Source organism: Heterocephalus glaber, unplaced genomic scaffold (assembly GCF_053883595.1).
Source record: "Heterocephalus glaber isolate CG9 unplaced genomic scaffold, H.glaber_assembly_v1.0 deba00001572, whole genome shotgun sequence".
NCBI classification, from domain to species: Eukaryota; Metazoa; Chordata; class Mammalia; order Rodentia; family Bathyergidae; genus Heterocephalus; species Heterocephalus glaber.
The window spans coordinates 14,899,081-14,923,041 of NW_028258357.1; the positions used below are offsets into that span (position 1 = coordinate 14,899,081).

General features: G+C 39.0%; 1 protein-coding gene across 15 annotated transcripts in view; it reads left to right on the forward strand.

Moving 5' to 3' along the window:
• Window positions 1–23,961, forward strand: part of Cfap54 (cilia and flagella associated protein 54) — a 338,714-nt gene that overhangs the window by 266,204 nt on the left and 48,549 nt on the right. For 14 of the 15 annotated variants that reach the window (XM_087192632.1, XM_087192626.1, XM_087192630.1 and 11 more), the window contains 5 exons: window positions 2,018–2,191; window positions 3,634–3,857; window positions 7,057–7,227; window positions 13,326–13,432; window positions 17,064–17,205. In XM_087192632.1, coding sequence (XP_087048758.1) covers window positions 2,018–2,191; window positions 3,634–3,857; window positions 7,057–7,227; window positions 13,326–13,432; window positions 17,064–17,205 — 818 coding nt within the window. Of the gene's footprint in view, window positions 1–2,017; window positions 2,192–3,633; window positions 3,858–7,056; window positions 7,228–13,325; window positions 13,433–17,063; window positions 17,206–23,961 lie in introns of those variants that run through there. The other variant, XM_087192636.1, reaches the window with a different exon arrangement.

Below are 23,961 nucleotides of genomic sequence, written 5' to 3' on the forward strand. Positions count from 1 at the left end.
ACTTTGTTCCAAAGTTATTCTGGAAATTCTTCCTTGCAAAATAAGGGGGGGAAAAAAGAAATAAGGGGTATATAAATGGGAAAGAAGAAAAAGGCCATCATTGGCTGTGGCTTATTCATATGGATAATTCTCCAGAACTGTAAGCAATAAGAACTTTTTGTAAGATTACTGGATATGAGATTTTATTTTTTATATATTTTAAACAGATAATACACTTTTAAAAGACCATAGTAGCTATAAAATATGTAAAACATCTAGGGATTACTCTAACAAAAATTATAAAAGAAAAGGTTATAAAGTATTATTGAAAGAAGATAAGAAAGCATACCATGTTTATATTTAAAAAGCTCAATATTGGTAAGATGTGAAGTCTTCCTAAAATGATCTGTAAATGTAATGTAGTTCCAATAGCAATTTCAAAAGGTTTTATTTTATGGAATTTGGAAAATTAATGCTAAAGTTATATGGAAAAGAAAAAGTCAAGATAGTAAAAAACCCCAAACAAACCTGAAGAACCACCTAATATTCCCACTTCCAGATTATCTGTGCACTTATGTACCACGTGTGCACTCAAATATTCATAGAAGTCTTTTTCAAAATAGCAAAGACAAAAACAAAAAACAAAATTATAAAGAACTCACACGGCCCTCAGCAATAGAATAGATAGTGTATTTCATAGGATAAAACAGCAGTGAACTAAATCAATGAACTATAACTACACACCTTTACCTGGATACATTTTTAAAGCATAATATTTAGTGAAAACAGATAAGTACACGTAATTTCTCTCTCACAGTGTTCCCAAAAGATAAAAGTAACAACATCTACTTTATTATATGTAATATGCATATTTGAATGGTGAAGGACATCTATGAGATTATTAATACAAAATTGTAAATAGTGGTTATTTCTGGGATATGGGTTTGGATAGAGAGAGGGAAATGGAATTAAAGAGATGTTTATAAATGCCAAAAGCACTGGGAATATTCTGTACATGGAAATTCATTTTATTATTCAAGAAAACATGAATAGGTCATTACTCATAGAAGGTTCTTTTCATCTCCATCTCTTTTTCCTTCCCAGAGATAATTACTATTCTAATCAAATAGTACACATATATTAGTAGGCATATGCATAAATGCTATAAAGAATTGTATTGAATGAATGCCTTCAAAGTTATATAAGTGCCATCACTCCATAATGTCTGGAACCTGCTTGTTAACTCATCATATGTTCTCAAGATCTTTTTATAACCACCCTCATCATGCCCATTTTAAAAAAGAGAAAATTAAGACTCAGAAGATCAAAAGCTTAGAGAAGACCTAGGCACAGAAAGGTGCAAGTTCACACACTTTAGTGAGGAGTTCAGCTTGAATTGGAACTAAAACTACACTATATTTTCTTATAGATGGATTTTGTTCCTTATAAATGACATCAAATGAACAGTCTTCAGTTTATTTTTCAAAATATCATTCATCTCTATGACAAAACTCTCATTAGCTCCTTTGACCAAGCTTCTTTGTACACATATATGTATGTGCAATTTTTTGTTTTATTAAATCCTGCAAATTGTTTTCCCCAAGAAGTTGTTCTTACAAGTAGCATAATGAATATTTCAGTTTCTTCAAATTCTTACTAATATTTGTTCTTTTCAGGTTTTAGCCTGCCAATTCCTGAGAAATGTGAAATGGTATTTCATTTTAATTTGCATTTTCCTGATTTTTAGTGTGCCTGATCTTTTTTGTCATTTGGGTTCACTTTTCTATGAATTGTCCTTGAAGTTTTCTTACTGATCGATGCAAGACTGTTTGGATATATGAGAGAAAAGTAATTCATATATGTTTCAAATATCCTTTCACAGCCTACTGTTCATCTTTTAATTGTGTTTAGAATCTTTGTGAAACAAAAAAATTAAACATGTGCTCATGTCAGTCTTTATGAGTTGTGCTTTTTTTCCGCATGTGATTGTTTTTCAAGGAAAGCATAACACTGTATTACGATACTTTTAAACTTTCAGACAACTACCAAGTTACCTTCCAGACTTGCTCTACATTTTTGTATCAAAATGATGATATGTGTGACGGCACAGATGCTACGCAAAAGACTCAGACCAAAGTGGATATTACATGGGTCCTCCTACTGCGCTACTATATACACCTGCAAAGAATTAATAACATGAACAAGCTGCTAGGTAGGTTTTGATGTGTTAAGAAAGAATATATTCCTTTCTAGTTCTTGTTCAGATCATGTTTTTTATTTAGAATCATAAAATACTTTTGACACTGTTGTGAGTAATTGCTCATCAGAAGGTGAAAATTCTGAAGGTTTTCCACTTGGGATACACAAATCTTTGGATAGAATACTCTTTCAGTGTATTCTGTCTATGTATTTTCTTTCATAAATTTGAAAACTTTATGATAGGAGGCATCTGCAGGCTTCTTAAGATACCAAAGAGATTCTTGGCTCAAAATGGTTAAGAACCATTGATCACAATGTGAATGGGATAAGACTTTGGCTTTAGGGAATTTTCCAGGTTCAAATATGTGAAAAAGAAGAAATGTATAACTCAAAGTGGGACATTTAATTCTATGGACTTTTGGCGTTGTTGCTGATGCTTTAAATCACTGAAGAATATTTAGAAAAGTGGATAAAATCTGCTTCACATCAGTCCTTCCCATCATTTTCTGACAACATACATTGTGTTTCATCTCTACCCCTGAAGTTGGCCATCAGTACAAACAATCAGCAAAGACAGTTTGATGCACGCCAGGGCCCAGTAGTGGGGAAGCCAGGGGAGTGAGGAGGCTGAGTCACAGAGCAGCCGAGTATGGTCCTCAGGACTTAGCAGCGGCACAGGCAAGCACTCAGCAAGGTGTCAGGGCTAAAGTTTCTTAGCGAGGGGGGCAAAGTTCAGCAGAGAAGACATGGAGGCTCACCAAGATAGCCCACCTGAGATGGACTGCCCTATAGCAGTTCAGCTCACCTCTGAGTTCACCTGCCAGCAATTCTCATAGCAGGCATCCAAGTTTGGCCACTTTTCTGATCTGGCTTTCGCAGAAGCTCCAGACCGTCCTGGAGGTATCAGGGATTCCATATAACCAGGATAAACTTTTAACCAATGAGGCAGGCAACATTCCAGGCAGGTAGATGACGTTCGGGCTTCTCTGTTGCCTGCTGGCACTGTTCTCCATGGTTGTGCGAAGGTCCCAGCAGGGCTGAGTCCGCATTGTCCATGGCTGCAGCCCGTTCATTCATTTTCTTGTCCTCTGTGCTCTTTTTTGTTTCCCGGGTCTCACTTTACCCGTGATCCTTGAGATCACCTTTCAGATAAATTACCTCTACCCAGAAGAGTCCATTTTGGAGGGACTTCCAAGGAGACAGGTAGACAGAATGTATGGTTCCCTTGTTAATTCTTGAAACTGGAAGCAATGTCTACAGGTGCCTCTGACATTGTCTTTCCTTCCTGAGGCAAAAGCAAGTCCATTAGTGTATGAGGTCTAAAGACAGAAGGTGATTGGCAGCCATTAGCTCACATAGGTGTACAAGTCAGAGGTTGGTGAGCAAATACCAACAATACTGAGATCATTCTTATCCCTAACGTGAGCCTAAATAAATGTATCTTTCTTCCTTAAGCATCTGCAACACCAGGGTCTGGAATCTCTTTGCCAGATGATACTCTTCTCACATCCCTTCACAACACTGAACTGATTTTGCGCCAAAAAGAAATGCATTTTTTTCTTAAAAAATTCTTACATCTATATTCTTCTTCTTGTATTGATGAATTTCCAAAAGAACTTCTTCAAGGATTGCAAAATCTGGCTGATTCAGGAAAAGTCTCAGATGAATCATCAGCCAAGGTAAGGTTTTAAAACATTATATATCTGTTGAAAACTTGTTAGAATCATCCATGCACTTCCAAAGGAAGTAAATTAACCTCTATCTTAGCCCCAAAATTTTTAGCTCCCTCAGAGTTCTTAGGAAAGCTCATTTCTCTTTTACCATGTAAATAGGCCAACAAGAAAGCCTGGGTTTTCAGGACAGTTCACATTTTAAATGTTCTGTCTTCTTGTTACAATAAATCTTCAAAATTTCTCAAGATTTTCTAGATTTCTGCACAAAGCAACATCTTTCAGGCAGCTGATTTTTTTTTTTTTTTTTTGGTACCAGATCAAAATTGGGACCTTTCACTTGCAAGCTGGTGGCAGAACCACTGAGCTAAATCCTCGGCCCTTAGGCAGCTGTTTGCCAAGAAGTTACACAAATTTTAATGTCACCACCCAACAGGAAAACTATGCTGAGAGTTTCCAAACCTTTCCTCAGTTTCTGTACCTTTGTTATAAAAGTGCAATAAAAGCCATTCATTCTGTATACATTCACAGTTGTATGAATACCTAAGTAGATAGATGTAGTATTGGGTCATTCCAGGCCTCCTCACATGGGGACAGGCCCCTTAAGAGCCTGTTGCACGAAGGAGCAGAGAATGTTCACTCTCTGCTAAAGTTCACTTTTGTCAAATTCACGATCATGTAACTCTTCTGCAAGGAGAGGAGTAAGGGCATGGGATATCCAGGAATGTATGGAGAGAAAGAGTAGATGTGGGATGAAATTGTTTACATCTAACACCAGATTCTGATTAACCCTCCTGAGAATGGAGACTCCCTGTGAGGATTACTGTCATGTCCCCTAGAGCTCAGGGTGATTTTGAAGAAGTAGGCAGGAGATGGGAAGGCTGAGAAGAGTAGTTTTGCTGGATGCATTCTTGCACACATTGGAGAAGACTTTGGAAACTAGTTTGTGTGACTACTTAACTACACTCTTGAAAGGAGCTCTGTTAGAATATTTTGTATGAAGGGCAGCTTGTCATTACCCAGTTCGTAACGATGATGATCCAGAGGTACAACTTGGAATATGTTGTAAATACCCGCAGCATTTCTAATGGCAGTGGGGCTATCAAAGAGTTGTCTCACCCTGTTTGCTCTTTTTGATGTAATTAGTGTAACACCCTCCCAGGATAATCAGCTCTGGAGATCACTGTCACTTGCCTGGCAGGTGCAAGCTACCTAATCATGTGTTTGTTTCACTGGGGTAGACAGCTAATGAGCATGAAGCCTTTTGGATTTTTTTTATACAAACGCCAAGCTTGGCTGATTTTTATAATAACATTTTTGAGCCTTTAATCACTCAGGAGGCTATTTCAATCAAACTCTTTCCATAATTTGATACTTCAACCTGCTTTTCCCCCCAGAAAGAAGTAGATGCGTTTCCAGAATGATCATTGCTATGTTGTGCTCATCAGTTGTATGAATCTGGGTATTGTCAAGTGTGATGGATAGAAAAACAAAGGTGCCAAACAAATTACATTAGAAATTCCAAAAAAGAAAGATGATTAAAATTGTACACAATGCTTCTAGACTGTGTGCCTGCCTGTGGTCATCTGTGTAAGGTCAAATATTTGAGTACACAGAATAGTTAGCAGTTTATAGGACTGTGACAACCTGAGGTTCACAGAGTAGGTCTGTTATTTTTGTTTTTTCAAAGTATAAAGGCAGCATATAAAAATACTCAGTATGTAACTGATAAATTAGCATATGTAATCAATCCCTTAGCAACTGAATATTATGCTATTTTAAAGATGATAGAAAATTAAATGCCTGTTTTTGTATTGACGTCTGTTACAATAAACCATTGTTAGACCGTCATGTTATCAGACACTGCATTTATTGAAATTAGCTAGTGATAAATATGAGTTTTTGGCTAAACTTTTTAGAATCTCTGAAAGTTACTTGCATATGAAGAAATGAGAAATTAATATTTTTTTTGGTACCGGGGGTCGAACTTGGGACCTTGCACTTGCGAGGCAGGTGGTGGAACCACTGAGCTAAATCCCCGGCCCTAAGAAATTATTTTTTGAGTCAGTTATTTACCTGATATTTTTTGAGGACTACCTCTATTATAAGTCTTCATTAAGCACTTTTAAGGTCTACTTAACCATAAAAATTTTGCTTTTTAGTGAGAATTCTGGCTTATAATATGCTTTTATGGCGATGGTCTTTGGGCAGTCTTAAAAAGTTTTCACATTTAATGTTACCATCAGTCAAACATCTTTTTTTTTTTTCTTTTATCAGTAGACAACTTGAAAGGTCAGTGTCTTTCTCTTTCTATTTTATTTCAAAGACGTATTCACAGTCATATTATATCTTGAATAGACTCAGAAATAATAGAAGGGACAGGGCTTATAAAACACTAAACATGTCTTTCTGGCACTAACAGGTTTCCCTTAATCCCCAAGCCTTGAGATGCCTCAAATGTCAAAAAGAGGGGAACAGAAACTGCTTCCCAGCTACTATGCTGTGATCTTGAGAATAACGAGAAGTTGACTTCAAAAATAGCTAGCACTCTGTTGTTTTTAGACTTGAGATATTGTTATTCCTATTATTATCTCGCTGGTTAGCCTATTATTTTTTTGATAAGCAGCAACTATGCTACAAACAATTTATAAAGTGGGCAATTGCATTCTATACATTTATGTTTCTTGAAGATGCCTTATTCAGTGACCAAGTTCCATAAAGAAGCTTATCAAAGTCTTCAACTTACCAATCCACCACATTCATTTAAGAAAGGAATGAGAGGAAGGGATTTTAACCTTTCAGAGCAAAAATTGTGTCTTATTTTGCATATGGCAGTGCTATTGGAATATGGGGTAGAAATACATTCTCAGTGTATTCACCAATGAATAAAACAAGAAATAAAATAGAAGATATTTCTTGGAAACTGTGGTGACTTAGGCTGAAATGATTGTGTGGGCATTTTTTCCCTGTAGATCTTCACTCTAGAAGATTCACCAAAGTAGAAGACATTTGTTGAGTTCATTAGCTTCTAAAGCACATTTTTATTTAGGAGAATCTATTCTGTGGTCATCCGGGAACAACGTTAAGATCTACCTTCGTAAGACACAAGCTGAGACAATTTCCGGAATTTTCCAATGTGAAATATTGATTGAGTGAGTTCATTATCAGTAACTAACTGACATAGATTTTTTTTGTTGTTATTCTTTAGTTATATTGTGACAGCTCTCTACAGTCTATTTTATATCTGAGGCCCTTTGCCAACCCATCTTATGTGGACAGGATGTCAACAGAAATGGCAACTCAAGCTCTAGGCAAAGAACTTTGCTTTCAGTGGTACATCCCTCCCCTGGATCGACCTCCAGAAGAAACAGAACCCATGGTATGTAGTATAAGGCTATAGCTACATTTTCCCAAGGTATAAAGTTTAGCTAGGCCTTTATAACTTCAACAGTAGTAGGCATCAGTCTCTGAACTACTGGAGATTGAACAGTGATTCAAATTCCAGGAGAGTCTTGAAAATGGGTCAAGCTTTTAAAAATGGAACAGTTGGTCAATATAGCTTTTTGCAGAGGAACCTTCTGCTATAGAATTCCTTTGATTGCTGCTTTCTCTAAGAAGAGCCTCAGGCTTTTCTTTTTTTTCCCCGTAAGATATTCACCATATAGTTCTTCCCTGTTCAACATTTTTGTTTGCTTTTTGTCTTCTCTGTTGGTCTACCATGGCCCTTCCCAACACTGGAGTGTTGTCCCCTCTAGCGGTGCCGCTGGTAGCTTCTGCAATTCCTTGACTCACGTGACCCCTGTCAAATTATGAAACCTACTGGGCCTACCTCTCTTTGTTCTCTGCCATCACTTCCCACACTGGGCCCTTCATCCTGCTTCCTTAGGCTGGAAACCTGCTACTAACTGTTGGCCAATTATATATCTCTTTCTATTCAGATAAAAGGAGAAACTTTAGCATATCGTTTCCCAGATAAACTTAAAGCTATTTCCTCCATTTTTGAAAACATTCATCCCCTGGTATCTGCTGGGGACTGGTTCCAGGACTCCCCAAGGATACTAAAATCCATGGATGCTCAAGTCTCTTTTATAAAATGGCGTTGTATTTGCATATAACCTACACATGTCCTTCTGTATACTTAAAATCACCTCTAGATTACTTACAATACCCAATTCAATGTGAATGTTATGTAAGAGTGATTAGGCTGTATTGTTTATAGAAAAAACATTTGTACATATTCAACACAAGTACGGACACAGTTTTTTCCAAATACTCTGAATCAGTTGAATTTGGAAATGCGCAACCCATGGATAACCCTCTGTACTTTCCTCCCCACTCTTTTCAGGTCACATCCTTGCCAGATGTGATATGTGCACTTTAAAACAGTGAATCTATAATATCTTTTAGGGGAATTTACAGTAGTTTTCAAATTGCGGTTCTAAGAATATTAATAAGTCAGGGAATAAATGACATTAGGTCATAAGGAGCATTTTTTAAAAGACACAAAACACAAGGGAAAATATCAGAATGCTTCATGTATAGTAGGTAAAAAGGTTTTTGAGCCTTTTGTTTCATGGTATATATTGTTCAAAGCAAAATTTCCTGGATGGGTTATTGTTCATCTTATATCATAATTTGTTTATTTGTTGGCAAGAAAGCCAACAAAATGATTAAAGAGTACAGTATATTCATTTAGAGAGGGTTGGCAAATGGAATGGTTATGTAGTTGGGAAACAGAATGCTTATCTAAGCAACTAGTTTTAAAAAATAAGAAATAAAGCATAAAATTCACTTCACCAGGCCATGGAAACATCAAATCCCCATGAATTGTTAGCGTGGTTGGAGCAGGATGACCTGTGATGTCCATGTGCTGCCTTTAGAAAACAACAATAAACCAATATTCAAGAAGCAAACACTGTGAGTGTGTATGTGGCTTGAGCAGAATAACAAGGTTTTGCCCCAAACAGTCATATCTGACAATCAACAGGGGTTTAGGAACTGGTGTCAGAGATCAGATGCAAAGATCCAGCTAACAAGTTCTGATTTAAGCACAAAGATTTTTTTCAAGCCACAAGAAAATATATAGAACACACAGCTCTTCCATTTCTTAGTTTACGTGCATTTTTTTTTAGCTTTAACAGTGTATATGTATCGATCTTGATAAAAGATAAGTTACTGTCTTTACTTAGGCAAAAAACTGAGACATAGCGACTTACATGAAGTAAATCATCTCAGACCCCCAGTTCTATATTTTTTGGAAGCAAACACTGAAATTTGATGCTTTAAATATTGTGCGTTCATTAGTTATCATTTTAGGACTTTAGCGTTTGTTGTTCAACTATCAGCCAAAGCTCAAGCAATCCACAGCATGAGTAGTGAGAGCTTGTGTACAACTTACCGTGTTCCAGATACTTTATTACACTAGCTCTGTGAGCTAAGTGGTATCACTGGCCCCGTTTCACAGAGGAGGTGACTGAGGTACAGGATGGATGAATGCTAGCTGGTGAGGAGTTAGATTGGAGCGGTCTGACTCCAGAGTCCATGCTCCTAGACGAAAGGACGTTTGAAGTCCTTGAGTGATGACCGAAGCTGCTTCTGGCCTCTGAACAGGATGGCAATGAAAACTAATATCCGTTTCACACTTTGGAGTTTCCAGGGACTATATCGGTCATTGCATGACACAGTGAATTCACATCACTCGATCCAGCTACTTGATCAACATTGTACCACAGCATTGATGCAAAAATGTCAGTAGGAACTAAGGATGCTTCAGAGTAGAAATCCTGGCATTGGAGATTTTGATGTGAATTTTTTTTATAAATCAGGGATAAATATCTCCATGTCATTGTACTTTGGAGTTAAGTTCATAACTTGGAAATGTTTAACTTCTTAGTGTAGGAAATAGAAATTAACCGTTTGAAAAAATAATCTTTAGTAGAATTTAAAAGGCCTATATGGCAAGATATTCATTGGAACTTCATTACAGCACAAGCATCTCTTGAGCAATTTCAATTTCTTACAAGGACGGACAGGAAAGACTCTGCCAAAGACTGTCGTTTTAATGAACTTTCCAGACACTGGTTTTAAAGATAGCTGTGACGAATGGTGGATTTTAGTCAGAGAGACATATTACCAGCACTAGAAAGATGAACCAGGACCAGAAATTCCTTGATCCAGATTTGTCTCAAGGTTATACCATAGAGCCTTGAACTTTATCCCACCTAATCTTCCTGCTCCTTTTAACATTCAGGTTCCCACTTACGGTTCAGAATGAGATTTGAATTATGTTTATAACTTGATCAGGCTCAAAAAATACAATTCAGAGTTAGTAAAGATGAGGGCTAGTAAAGAATCGACAGCAGGCATGGATTCTGAGGCTGCAGAAGACTCAGGCAGAAAGCATAACCAAGTGCAGAAAGTCCAATCCAGCAAAACACTGAAAAGCATGACTTCAGCTGGCAAGTGAAAACACAAACTTGGATAGAGCTGAAATGGTTCCTGGAGATGTGTCTATTCAGTGCACAAATCCAGCCAGTCTGGGAGAAAGAGGTGTGATACCAGTGCTCTTTTCTGGAGGTCTTCATATCCCTACCTCAGGGTCCTGGACAAGCAGGTCATGAGTTCAAGATCAGCCCAGTTATAGCAATATACTGAGAAAAGAGTTAAGACCATAACAAAAGCAGGAGTTAGGAAGGCTAAACTACATGCTCACATGATTTCCTGAGTGACCAAGCTCACACATTACTATGTGGGTGGAGGCTAATGTCTACCTCTTTTCCCCTCCCTCACGTGCTCTTGCCCTCTGTGCCTTCTCCCACCCTGTTCTGTCAGGGCTCTTGTTTAAACCACAGCCAGTGTTTACCTTACACCTGTAAATACAACTCAGATGAGCCAAGTAGGGTGCAGGCTGCTCTTTGGTGAGTTTCAGACCCTAGGGCATGGCTACTTTAATCACAGTCAGTACTTCTCATTCAGATTTGACCAAGGACCAGCACCGTGATAATGTTCCCCAGAAGGTAAAATGATTTAAAATGTCTGAAAAAGAAGGTCTTATTTTAGCGCTTACGTTTTCTATTTAGAAAATGCAAGTTTTTATCCTTCCTCACTTCCCCCACCTCACAATTGCTTATCTACTGTCTCTCTATATTTGCCTATTCTGAAAACACTTAAAATGTATATTCTTCCTATCTAACTATAATTCGTTGACCAACAATGCCTCACCTCCCTCCAATCCACCCATGCCTCTGGTAATCACCATTCTACTCTCAACTTTTAAGCAATTGACTTTTTGATTCCTCATAGCAATGATATTATGCAGTAGTTGTTTTTCTGGGTCTGCCTTATTTTAAGTAGTATGTCCTCCAGGCTCATTCCTGTGGTCCTAAATGACAGAATTTCATCCCTTTAAATAACTGAAGAGTACTCCATTATGAATATATTTCCTTTACCCATCATCGATCAGTTGATGGAAGCTAAGTTGATTCCATATCTTGGCCATTGTTAATAGTGCTGTAAATGCATTAAAGTGCGGATACATCTTTAGCATACTCATTGTCTTTGTATATAGGTCCAGTGCTGGGGTCTTAGGTCTTTGTGACTTTGAAGCTCTGGGGTTTTCTTCTGTCCCCTGTGTACTGAAATTCTATGGTGTGGCTTGGTGTCCATCTTTCATCCGCTGCGCTGGACACTTAGGGTGCCCTTCCCAGTCTGGAAAGTAATGTTCTTTAGTCCACAGAGAAATTAGCTTTCATGATTTTTTTCCCTCTGATGATCTCTGTATCTTCTTGAATATTGAACATATTAGATTAATTTTCTTATTTTTTATTACTTGTGCTTTTAAATTTAGGTTTTACTTTGGAGGACATAGATTCAACTTTATGTTTCAAATCTTTTGTTACTTATTTAGTTGCTGTGATTGTATTTTTAAGAGCTCTTCTTCTTCCCGATTGTTCTGTTTTAATCGCACTGTGTTATTACTTCATATTTGTCCTTCTCTCTGAGGTTTTAATCGTCATTTCATTGAAGTTTTCTTCTGCTCTCTGTATTGTATCTCATTCTTCAACTTCCTTTCTCTTATTTGTTTGGTTTCTGCCTTTCATTTCCAATCCAGGGGACTCAGCTGTCTATTCGCCTTTGGAGTGAGGCACTAGAAAGCACATTGGGTCAGGTTTATTGATCCAGAGCTCTCATTATAGGATAATTGAGAAGGAGCTTGGAGTTCTATAGAGGATGCTGGAATGTTGGTATCTGTGGGTCTTTCTCTTTAACTGGTCAGTTCCCCCAAAGAGGATTTTCTTTGATTCCTGCCTAGGTACCTACATTCTGGAGCGGGGGGGTTGGTGAGGTAGGAGAATATATGTCATTCAGAATACATTAATTTTAATATCTTCACTATAATACCTACCCCTCTCCCTCACATCTCATCTCTGAGTATAGATCTTCTCTAATTTAGTATCAGCCAAGCAGCATAGAAGAGGTTTGGCCAGGAGAGAGATGGCAAAGAACAAAGGTTTCTCCCAGCATGGACCAGAGAAAGGCTGGGATGGAGGTTGTCCAGCAGTGCTGTTTTCAGCCCCTGTCACTCCTGCCTCGGAGGGAGCCTGAGCCTCTGGCTCTGGAGTTCTTTTGGGTTTCTAGGTCCTGCTCATTGCTGGCAACCCTCTAAGGACGCAACCTTCCTCTGCTGAGTTTCTGAGCACATTTGGTCCTGCAGAGTCTTGCTAACATTGTCTATTTCACCTCCTATCTTCTTTCTGTCCTCATGGATTTATGCTTTTTAAAAAAAATCTCTTTTCTTTTAGTTTGATTTTCAAGAAAGCAGGGATAAATGCAAGCGCTTAATTTATTCAGTTTTGATGGCCAGCTCAGGGCCTCGGCTTGCTGAGATGTGAGATGAGGGAATTAGAGCAGATCATCTCTACAGTTCTGTGAAACTCAAATTCTGAGTACATGACTGTGAGTCGGTGCAGCATTGTAGGGAGCTGATGCCAAGAGTTGTCAGAATCTGAACAACACAGGGATTACTAGAGCATGAGTCATCATGAGAAAGAGAGGAGGGGAAGGGGCAACATCAGCGAATTCACAGGAGTGGGTAGGACTGCTGAAAGGAAAGGTATATTTGGAGAAGGAACAGGAAATAAAGTTGGATATTCACCAGGTATGTGTTTAGAACTTGCTACAAAAGGTCTTCAAAGGCTGAAATTTAAACTTCACTGCAGTACAGAATATCACTCTTCAAAAATATTTATCATTACCAAATAGTATTATATTTTTATCTTACTACCTTTGCACAATTCCTGTTCGTATCATTTCTCCTTAAAGTGAAGTGGGGGGGAGAGAACCTCTGTGTTTTTTTTCTTCCTAAAGAAAAAACTTTGCAAAGTGCAGTGTTTTGTTTTTTTTTTTTTGAGGACTAATGCTGAATGTTTTGAGGCAGTGTATGTAATTTTGGTATTTATGTTTTTCTTTCTCTTACAGGTTCTATTGTTGTATGCATATAATATAAAGCCGGTGAAGATTATAGATATTAGAAATTCCACTTCTAACAGCATGTGCGTTGGCTCTTTGTGGCTTCCGCTGAAAAGGCAAGTAAAGATGGATCAGCCACAGGCTCACCCTCCATGGTATTTCTGGTCAGGACAGGCTACTTCAGTGACACAAGGGTACAGTAGTGCAAAAGACCCTCACCTGCCATTTTTAAGAGAATCTTCATTTTCTTTAGAGGAGCACTATAGGCAGTATGGAAAAACATGAATGCTGGATTCAGTGTGTTTGACTCAACTTTACCAAGCTACAGCATTGAATAGTTCTTGTGCCTCATTTTCCTCTTCTCAGTGCCTCAGTCTTTTCTGTTGCAAAGAGAGCAATAACAACAGTGCCTTGGAAGAGTTCATGACACTTCATAGAGATTGCAGGTTGTACAAGGATATTGTCTGGAGTGTATCTTGCCTGATATTTTGGTGTGTTTAACAAATAACATAACTCTGTATTATGTGTTGCCAAATGAAGCTCAGACTCCACCGGCTCCCTTGTCTCATCTTTCTCTCTGCACTCACTCTTACTTTCTCGTGTTCCAAAAACGAAAACCTGCTGCACCCAGGAGTTTTCCTGTCTTTCCACCAAATAGGAGCATGTCAAGCATTTGTCCATTGTTGGTTTCTCTCTTTCCCTATTCCATTTTTTTCCTATTTTTTAAATTTAAAAATCTTCTCTCATTGCTTAGTTTATTTTGACCCACTGTCTATTGCCCCTGGAATGTTGGCTTCCGTTTCTCTCACTGGAAGATGGGAAGGAGCTGTCTGCTCTGCCTGGCTTGCAGGTTATTGACAGGCTTAAGTTGGGCAGCAGGGGAACACGCTTTGGAAAGCTGAGACACTAGCAGAACCTGCCTGGGTCAGGCACCCAGCAAGGAGCAGGTGAGCAGAGAACTGGAGCTTGCTGCTCCTTCCCCAGAGAGTCCTGTCCATGCTCCTGATTCTCATTTTGAAAGGTTTCTTGCTCTCCCCATGAAAGAGAATAAAACAAGAGACATTTCAAGTGCCTGTAGACTTCTAATTATTTGATTTCTTTCTTTTATCTTTTTGGGGAAAATGGCAAAAAAAAAATTTAAAAAGCCCTAGGTACAGGTCCTATGCCAGCAGAGCTAGGCATCAAAATTAGAACATTTTACAGTCACCTTATAAACTCAGAAACATTGCAGGATTTTTTTTTCAGAACCACATGATGAAAATAATTATAATATCTGCAGAATAGAAAGACAACAACTGATATGCTTTATTTTTATTTCAATAAGTTCTTAATTTTAGTGTGTTTATAATTAATAATAAAGTTACTGAAATATTAACTAGCTCTGTCACGAGCCATCACAGAATAGTGCCTGGCACTTTTCAGCAGACCTGTCCTTCAGTGGCATTGTGCTAATGGACTGCTTCTGTCACTTGGGGTAGCATTCCTTGTGTTCCTGTGAAGGTTAAGGTCGGTACTTGCTCATCCTTTAGAAAGCAACATGGGAATAAATTGGGTTCGAAAAAAATAAGCCAGAGAAAATTCTCCTTTCATTGTCTACTTTTTATCTCCCATTTAAATTCTCATAAAGAAAAATGTTTTTAAATTTTGTATTTTTTTCTTACAACAACAAATGAAAAATAAAGTTCATATGGGTGAACTCGCATGAGAGTTCCTGTGTAGTTCTAAGTGGTAGTTATGCTGTTGTGATCAGGATCAAGTTCTCTGCCCACTGTCTGTGTTTTTAAACCTCCTGTCACTCAGGTATCTACTTCCAGCTGGCTCTGGCCCTCTGGGCCATGGGAGACAGGGTGAGAGGATGCCTGGAATCTGAGCTGAGCGAGCAGAGGGCTGAGGAGCTGGCCCAGCCCACACAGGAGCAGCGTGCTTGTGTGTAGTGCCTGCATGACCTGGGGGGAAAGGTGGAGAGCAGGAGTAAGGGAGAGGGTCGTGAGGACAGAGCAGGCCAGCGAGCTCTTTACAGAACTGGGCTCTGCCATGTCCTCTACGGAAGACATTGCTGTAGCTCTGAACACTCACCAACAATCTGCAGCCCAAATGTCAAGGGTAGTTTATCCTTCCTACAGTCTCAAGTAGTATGAAAGAAAGCTGTGCTTTTCTTTTTCTTTTTGGAGAAGGTGGGGATTGAATCCAGGGTCTTATGCATGCCAGACAAGTGCTCTACCCCTCATCCCTGTGCCATTTTGGGAAGAGAAGTAAGATTTTTTTTCTCTAAATATTAGAATGAAGAACGGTGTTTTAGAATACCATTTTTCCTTTACGTGTTTTTTTGTGGTTGAGAATTTATTTAGTTATATTATTTCCTCCTTTCAAAAGCCCCGTGAATTAGATAAAGTAGGTTTTATTATTCCAGCCTTGCAGTAGAAGAAATGTCAGGGTCAGAGAGGTTAAATGACTCACTTAAGGTCACGTGACTGGCGTGTAATGGACCCAAGGGTAACTCACCAAGCCTTCAAGTGAGGATTCTGTGCTCTCTCCAATGCATCAGGCAGCTTTTCCAGCATTATTGGGGATGATCCATTTTGTCAGTGGACAAATTTTCCATATAAGCTTTTAGCAATAAATCTTTATATGTTAATGGTTGCATCTTTGATAGAAAAGTTCCTAAAGTGTACTATATAAATTAAAATCCTCATGTATAATGAAAGATTTTTAACATTTTATTGCTGAGAGCCATCATTAGGAAGATCACACATTACACCATACTGCAGATGAGGGTGCTGTAGAACAGTGCGGGATTGACACATTTGTATATACTGCTGATGCCAGTTGGTTTTTTGATCCTTTACTTATTTTTCTTAATGGTTTCCTTCTTTCTCGGCTGGAGAAAGGCACCACACACACCCGTGCTGCGTCTAGATCATGGAGTCACTAAGAGCCACACAGGTGGCTCTTTGCCTGCTTCCATTGCAAACCTTCTACCTTTAGTCTCCAGTCCACTGGTCCACCTCTCTCTGCGGAGTGGCCACTGTTCACTGGCTGGGGCCTCTGAAGTTCTGCATCTCCAATATTGTTGCCACTGTGTCCTCTGCCTCTTCTTTGGCTCTTGCTTTTCCTTCTTTCTTGATTTTCCTCCCTAGCTCCCTTCTCCTCCTATCCCTGCCCAATATATGACATGCAGCAGGCTCACTGATTGGCTTTTTGCATCCCTGCTAACTCATCAAACCTCTTGCCTTCCATCAGCCAGACAACCATCGCATGGTGTTAAGATTCACATACCAGTAATCGCCTACAGTTTCCCAGCCTGTGTAATATTTATTTATTTATTTATTTATTTATTTATTTATCTTTTCTTTTCTTTTTTTTCTGGTACTGGGGATGGAACTCAGGACCTTGGGCTTGCCAGGCAGGCGAGGCACCACTGAGCTACACCCCTGGCCCTTATTTTCTTTAGTTCCATCTTCAGCCATAATTTGGGGTGTACCTTTTTTTTCATTGTGCTCTGCCCAGTTTGTAGTATGTATGAACCTTAGTGCATACATGGACAGTGAACATTTTGAGAGTTAGGATTGTGCCTCTTAGCTTCTTTGCTCATGTTTCTTGAATGAAGGAATGAAAAAGTGGATGATGTTTGGGAATGCCAGAAATCTGATAAATGAAGCTCTATTCATACATCTTCTTGGCTCTAAAAATAAGCCAGTGCCTTTCCTGACTTTTCAAATAAAATGCATATATATTTGTTATTTTTAGAGTTATTTCAATTCACGAGAAACTATCTAATCTTGTGCAAATAGCTGAAATATCATTGCCATCAATTCCTGAAATTACTTCAGATGAAGACATATATGAAACAGAAGAAATGGAGGAAAAGCCAATTGCTACAGATATAGAAGTAAGTTATTAAATAATAGAAAATGGCATTGCTATTGCAGGGTGGGTATCATTACACATAAGAATTTATTTTTACTTCATAAAAGCAGCAGTATATAACTAAACTTGAGCTTAATGAGTCTCTCTTCTGATTCCTTTACTTATCATACCAGATATGACCCAACTTTTTGACACATGAATTCTTTCCTTCAAAACTCTTCTGAGCATACTCATGACAAGAATCTCATAGTGAATTTAAAAAAGCAAATCTAGAGAAACTGTTCAGTATAATTGTGAACCCCAAGAAATGATGCTTTGTAACTTTATAAAATTACTTTTACATTTTAACTTTATTATTTAATCATTTTTATTACCTAATTGCATAAATAAAAACTAGAAAACATAGATAGGCATCTGTTCTTTCAGATATTTTATGCATATATATTTTTCTTACCCACACAGGGGGATAGGTTATTAGCCTTATAGTGTGCTATTAATCTGAACACTGAGTGGGTTTTGTGCCAAGGGAAGTTTGTGTTTTGGAGGAGAGCAGAGGATTATTTACCTCCTACCGGTCTGGAGTTCTGAACCTATTGAGAAACGGGACATAAGAGACAGACATGAGGTGATCGAAATATCAGCATCATTACTCATGAAGCTGATTTGCTGTGGATCTGTGGCCAAATGAGCTTATTAATATTTTACTGCAGAATTAGCCAGACTCGGCCACCTAGGCACACAGTCATCTAGCATAGATGTGCAACCACAGGGCTTCCCCATTTCCGTTTTTCCCCCTGCTGAGCTTACTGCATGGAGGAGGTGGAGAATAATAGTCCCACAGGTAGGGCACCTCCAAAACATACAAAGGTTGCCAGAAGAGGATTGAGCCTCGGAAGACAATTGAGCCTGGCTTTCTCCTTGCGTCTCCCAAACTTACCCATCAGATAAGTTGTTCCTTTCTCCTGGGGTAAATTAGTAATGGATCCAAAAGCAGCTGAATTGTCCCTTTTTCTTTGGGAATGGAGTGGAAATTCCTTATCCTCTATGGGGTAGGGGTAGAAAATGCACATTCTCCCCAATCACTAGATCTGTGCATTTCCATTTGTATAGTAATCCTCTTTCTTCATGTATAATTTGTGGTTATTGTGGACATTCTTGAAAGGACCAAATAGCTCTGAATGGCCTAAAATGGAAAGGAATGATCTGCTCAGGCTGTCTTCATCCTACAGTGTTCTTTGGCAGAGGCAACCACTTTCAACTCATTTCGATGTTTCTTTTGTTATTGACTTCAACACCTATAAGTAATGTGCAGTATCAGTCATGAAAGGTGAAGTAACAAACTCCCTTGAAATCTTAATAGGTCAACAGGGACCTGTTCTACATCTCCTCATGCTAGCATCCAGGCTGGTGACACAGCCATTATGCGGAACCTCAAAGGAAAATCTCATGATGGCTCTTCGAGTTTCCATCATATCACATCCATTAACATTTTGTTGGCCGAATAAGTTACAATCTGTAGCAACAGTTTCACTACTACCATCTTGGAAGTAGGAAAGCCAGAAATATGATTGAATATTGCTAATGAAAGTATTTGTTTTTTCTTGAGGTATCCATTGACTCAATGTTATAGTATACAGGGGTTTGAGTAAATTATTACTTCCTCCCAACTCCTTTTCCCTTCCTTTCTTAATATTATTACATCACAAAATTTAGTTAGACCAATATTTAAGGTTTACATTATTATGACCATGTAAATAATGTTTACAACAGAGTCAGGTAGTCTACTGTGGTTATTTTCCTTTCTTAGACGTTTGGTTTTCCTTGCTCCCTCCCTTCCTCCCTTTCTTCTTGCCTGCCGATAGAGGCGAAATATAACTCCCAACCTGCTAGATGTCAAATGTGCTGCGTTTTGTGTCCCCTGAAATCAAAGAATGAATTCCAAAGGATAAAGGAGGTTAAGAATAGGAAAGGTTTACTGAGAGAGAGCTCCTGAGAGACAGGAGGGGTCCTGGAAATAGGTTGTCATTGGGGTCATTGCTCTAAGAATGTGTTATAGAGCAAAATTGCAAGGTGGGTACAGAATCACAGCATGAGTACAGTATGGGTCAAAATATAATTGACCAGTAAGATTACAAGTGAAGCTGCTTAGCTAATATTAATCCAATAAGGAAGCAGGTCACATAGCAAGGGTACATGGAAAGAACAAAGACATTTTTGGGAAGGGATGAGTCTGAATGCTCTGGTCACCCACCTAGGCAACTGATGCCTATTTGGACTTTCTAAATCAGGTGGAGCTAATTATAGTATAATTCCAAATTTCCACTTATCCTTTGGGGAGGCATGCAGGTCTGGCTGTTGCATCTTTATCTTGAGGCCTGGTCTTCTTCAGATGCACCTGAAGCCACAATTCTGATGTCTCTATTTTCTGCTGACATCCTTGAGAGCCCAGATTAATTAATCTGACTATGTTAATTTCTGTCTAATTTAGCTACCTACAACCCTCCCTCCCTCCCTTCCTTCTTTCCTTCTCCCTCTCCTTTGCAGAGCTGGGGATTGAATCTAGGGCCTCGTGCATGGTAGGTGAGTGCTCTACCACTGAGCTACAGCCCTGTTTTATTTTCTTGACTTGTATTTATCCTTAACTTTTTCTGTTTATTACACTGATCTTTTATGTGTTTGTGTATAGATCTTTACTACAGTTCATACCCATCACATAATGTCACAACTCCGTTTTCCTCCTCCGCTCCAGTCAAAGTCTGGCTGCTCTCAGTGCGTGCTGTGTGGCTCTGTTCTGAGCTTCCCTTTGCTGCTTTCCTGGTTGAGTTCCCATCCTGCTTTTGTTCTTTTTGTTTCTAGTTTGGTAGATTTGTTTTTCTTAAGCCATTTCTTACTAGGTCAATATTTAATTGGTTACCAATAACAAAATACTTTTAATTCTTAAGCAATATTATCAGTATGGTTCTTTGTTTTCTGGGTTATTTCATCTGTGCTCTTATCATGTGGAAATGTAAACATTGGCAACTTTTCTTGGTTTCAGAGTATACTTTGGCATTTTCAGTTTCAATTACCACTCAAATGCCACTTGCCAGCATTTACATCTTCTGTGCTCTGTCCCCGGATTTATCATAGAGCAGATGTCTTAGCATTTTGGTTGTACATCCTTCTTAGTGTCCTTAGATGCTACCACATATATGAGGGTGGTTACTGATATACAGTACTGAGTGCTTATAATAAACCCTCCAACAGACCTGACAGCTCAAACTATCTCAAACTCAGGGGATTTTATAGATAGATATATATTTCTTTTATAAAGTGTATGTTACCCTCTCATGTCTATTTCTAAGAAGAATTCGGCACTCTTTTCATTTTCACACTACTTTTGTCGAGTACTTTCAATCACAGTTTTTCAGTTACAGAGAAACTTATCAGATTGCAGTCTTTCAGCCATAGCTCAGAATATTCTTTGACAAAATTGTTCCTATATCCACTTCTACATAGTTCCTGTATGGAAAATGATTATTTCCTCCCAAGCCCGCATGGCTTTTCTATTTAGCTTATCTGAGGCAGGACAAAGTCTATAAGACTAAGGATTCTAGAGGGCCAATCTGTTACCCTTTCTCGGAATTAATTTTCCTCTCATGTCTAAAATAAATGATCTTTTCACTCAGATACTGCTGGAAATGGAAAGTAGGGCTCTTTGGGTAGAATCTCCAGAATACCCTCAGCAGGCGGAGGGAGGGTAAAATGCACCACAAGGAACTGCGTTTCTGAGTCAAGAAGTTGATTGTGATATAAACAGATCAGGGCAATGTGGGCCTGAGAGGTGACCGAGACTGAATGTGAGTGGGAGAGGGAAGCCGGGGCTGTCTTGCTTTAATGAAGGCTTGTGGCTTGCTTTTGTGTCCTGACTTGAATAGCATACGTGAGTGGGTCAGCTGTGGAGTAGAGCAAACTGGTGTTTTGTTTCGTTTTGTTTTGGCCAGGGTCTCACTATGTGCCATCCCTGAGTTATGAACATTCACGTTTTGAGCCTTCACAGATACGAAGGGACCTCACCTTATGAACATTCCTAAATGTGAACAAATGGAGGAAGTAGCTCGTGTGTCTTCCGGATACTGTCTCAGCTGTGCTGCTCGGTGCTTACTGTACAGTGTGGTAGTGCACAGTAGTACAGTGCTCACTCAGAGCCCAGTATGTCCAGAAGGAGGAGCAAATGTAGTGGTGATAGGGAGGGGACTGCTAGGAAGGACAAAGCAATAACTATGGAAACCAAAGTGAAAATGCAGTGTAAGACTCACTTTGTCAGACTTATGAATGAATCTGACTTACAAATGTTCTCCCAGAATGAAACTTGTTCATAGGTCAGGAACTTACTGTACTTTAGTCTGGCCTCAAACTCACTATGTAGCCCAGGCTTGCATGGAACTCAGAGTGAGCCTCCTGCCTCAGCTTCGCGAGTGCTGGGATTACAGGTATGTGCCACCATGCCTGGCCTACCAAGCTGTTTTTCATCTTGATATTCTCTTTCATTTTTGAACTGTAAATGTTTCTTTAGCTTTAAAGTAAGGCATTTTAGTTACATTCCAGTTCTTGTTTGTTTTTTTTTTATATTAAAGAACATCACCAGATAGAAGAAATACTAATATATGTTTAGGTGAATAGGCAAATGAATGAACTTACAACATTTGAAAGTTGAGAAATGGAAGTAATATATAGATTTTTCTTTTCCCCTCCACCATGTAAACCAACACTTTTTAAAAAATTGGATTTTGGGGCTGGGAATTTAGCTCAGTGGTTCCGCTGCCTGCCTTGCAGGCGCAAGGTCCCAAGTTTGATCCCTGGTAACAAAAAACAAAAAAAAACCCTGGATTTTGAGTTATATCAAATAAATATCATTGATTAAATTTGCTAGTTTGTTGTCATGACAACCTTCTCTTGGTGCTAATTAGAAGTTAACTAGGACACTTGAAGAGATTGATTCTGGTCTTGAATTAGACATAATTTCATAGCTTCTATCATCTACTGCAGTGTATATTGTTGGTGGGTTATTGAAGGTAAGAGGCCAAAAATGTCCCTTTGGCTGATATGTGAGGTACTGAATCTCCTTTCCTTTATTCTTTCTCACTCCTCTCCTTTTTCTTTCTTTTCTATTTTTTTTTGAAATCTCTAGGATCCAGAATAAGCCTAGAACTTTAGAACACGATATTAATTTAAGATGAATTAAGAGGGCTACAGGGCTGGGGATTTAGCTTGGTGGTTCCACCGCCTGCCTCACAAGCAGAAGGACGCGAGTTCCATCCCTGATACCAAAAAAAAAAAAAAAAAAAAAAAGAGAAAAGAGGGCTACAGAATAGGTGTTCCAATCATTTCTGGCTTGAAAAGTTTGTGGTTCTTCCTAAAATGACCTGCACTGCTGCAGACTGACTGAGCAATTGAAATCTGTCATTCATAGTGTATCAGGTGCTTTAAAGCCCTGGAAAGATGCAAACTGTCCTAATTTTAAGATGCAAACACTTCATTTGGAGTGATAGATGCTGACAGAGGAAGCTTAACAAGTGTTTTACAAGTCACATAAGGTTAGTTCAGCAAATATTTATGGAACGCATAAAGATACAAGGCAATTAGAATTAGTACATAACTAATAGATCCCAAATATCACAATTCTATAATAGCAGAGACCAAAATACAATTGGATGTTATCATTAATCATTAAATCCTTTCTGAGAAACCATTTGTGCACAAGTTTTCCAGGCTTGGGGAAGTAAAGACATACAGAAATCAATAGAACTGGATCCCTGTCATGGGGGAGTTTAATGATGTGTGTGTGTGTGTGTGTGTGTATGAGTGCGTGTGTGTGTGTGTGTGTAGGTCATCCACAGTGATCTCAGCCACGGTAGCCCTGTCTTAGCAAATTGTTGCACTCACAAAATTTGATCTTTAAAGCTATTCCTTATGGGGTCTTTCCTAGGAAGACCCATAGGTGAATCCTTTAATCACACAGAGCAAAACTCCTAAATCTTTTTTCCAACCACATCAGCTAGTTTTTTGTAACTTATAATGAAATTTGAGTCAGGCTACTTATGAAGAAAAGAGGTCTATTTAGCTCCTTGTTTTGGAGATTCAAGCAGCATGGCACAGCATGGCTCTGCCGAGGGCCGTGGTGGATGGCAGGTGCAGCGCCCACTGAAGAAGGGTCATGCCTTGAGCTGGGAGTAGAGAGCTGAGGAAGATAGACTCGCTCCATTTTTTTTTTTTTTTTTTGGTTCTGGAGCTTGAACTTGGAACCTTGCGCTTGCAAGGCAGGCAGCAGAACCACTGAGCTAAATGCCTGGCCCTCGCTCCTTTACAACAACCTTCTCAAGAGAATTCCAGGGGTTGCAGGAGAACTGTGACCTCTGCACCTCTAAGCTTTAGTATCTTGAAGTCACTCGGGCCATCTGCATAGATTCGACTAACTTTGCTTTGAAGGGAGGATACTCCGCAAAAACTGAGCAAGAGTCATTCCTGCCCCTCACCAGCTACAGCATGCTTCCAGCCACTTTCTGACTTGGACAGATGAGCACTGGGCTCTTCCTGTCTTGGCATCTGTGGTAGTAGGGTCATGGGAGGGCCTCGCAGCCCCAACCTCAAATGAGCCACTTTCACAGTGTGTGTATGTGGTTTTCCTCAGATAATGCCAGAGTAATAGACTGTGAATCAGAGGGAATTTCTGTTTGACAAATATTGAGACAGGTGGCATACATCAGGTAATGCTGCCCCCTTCATCCATTATGTGAAA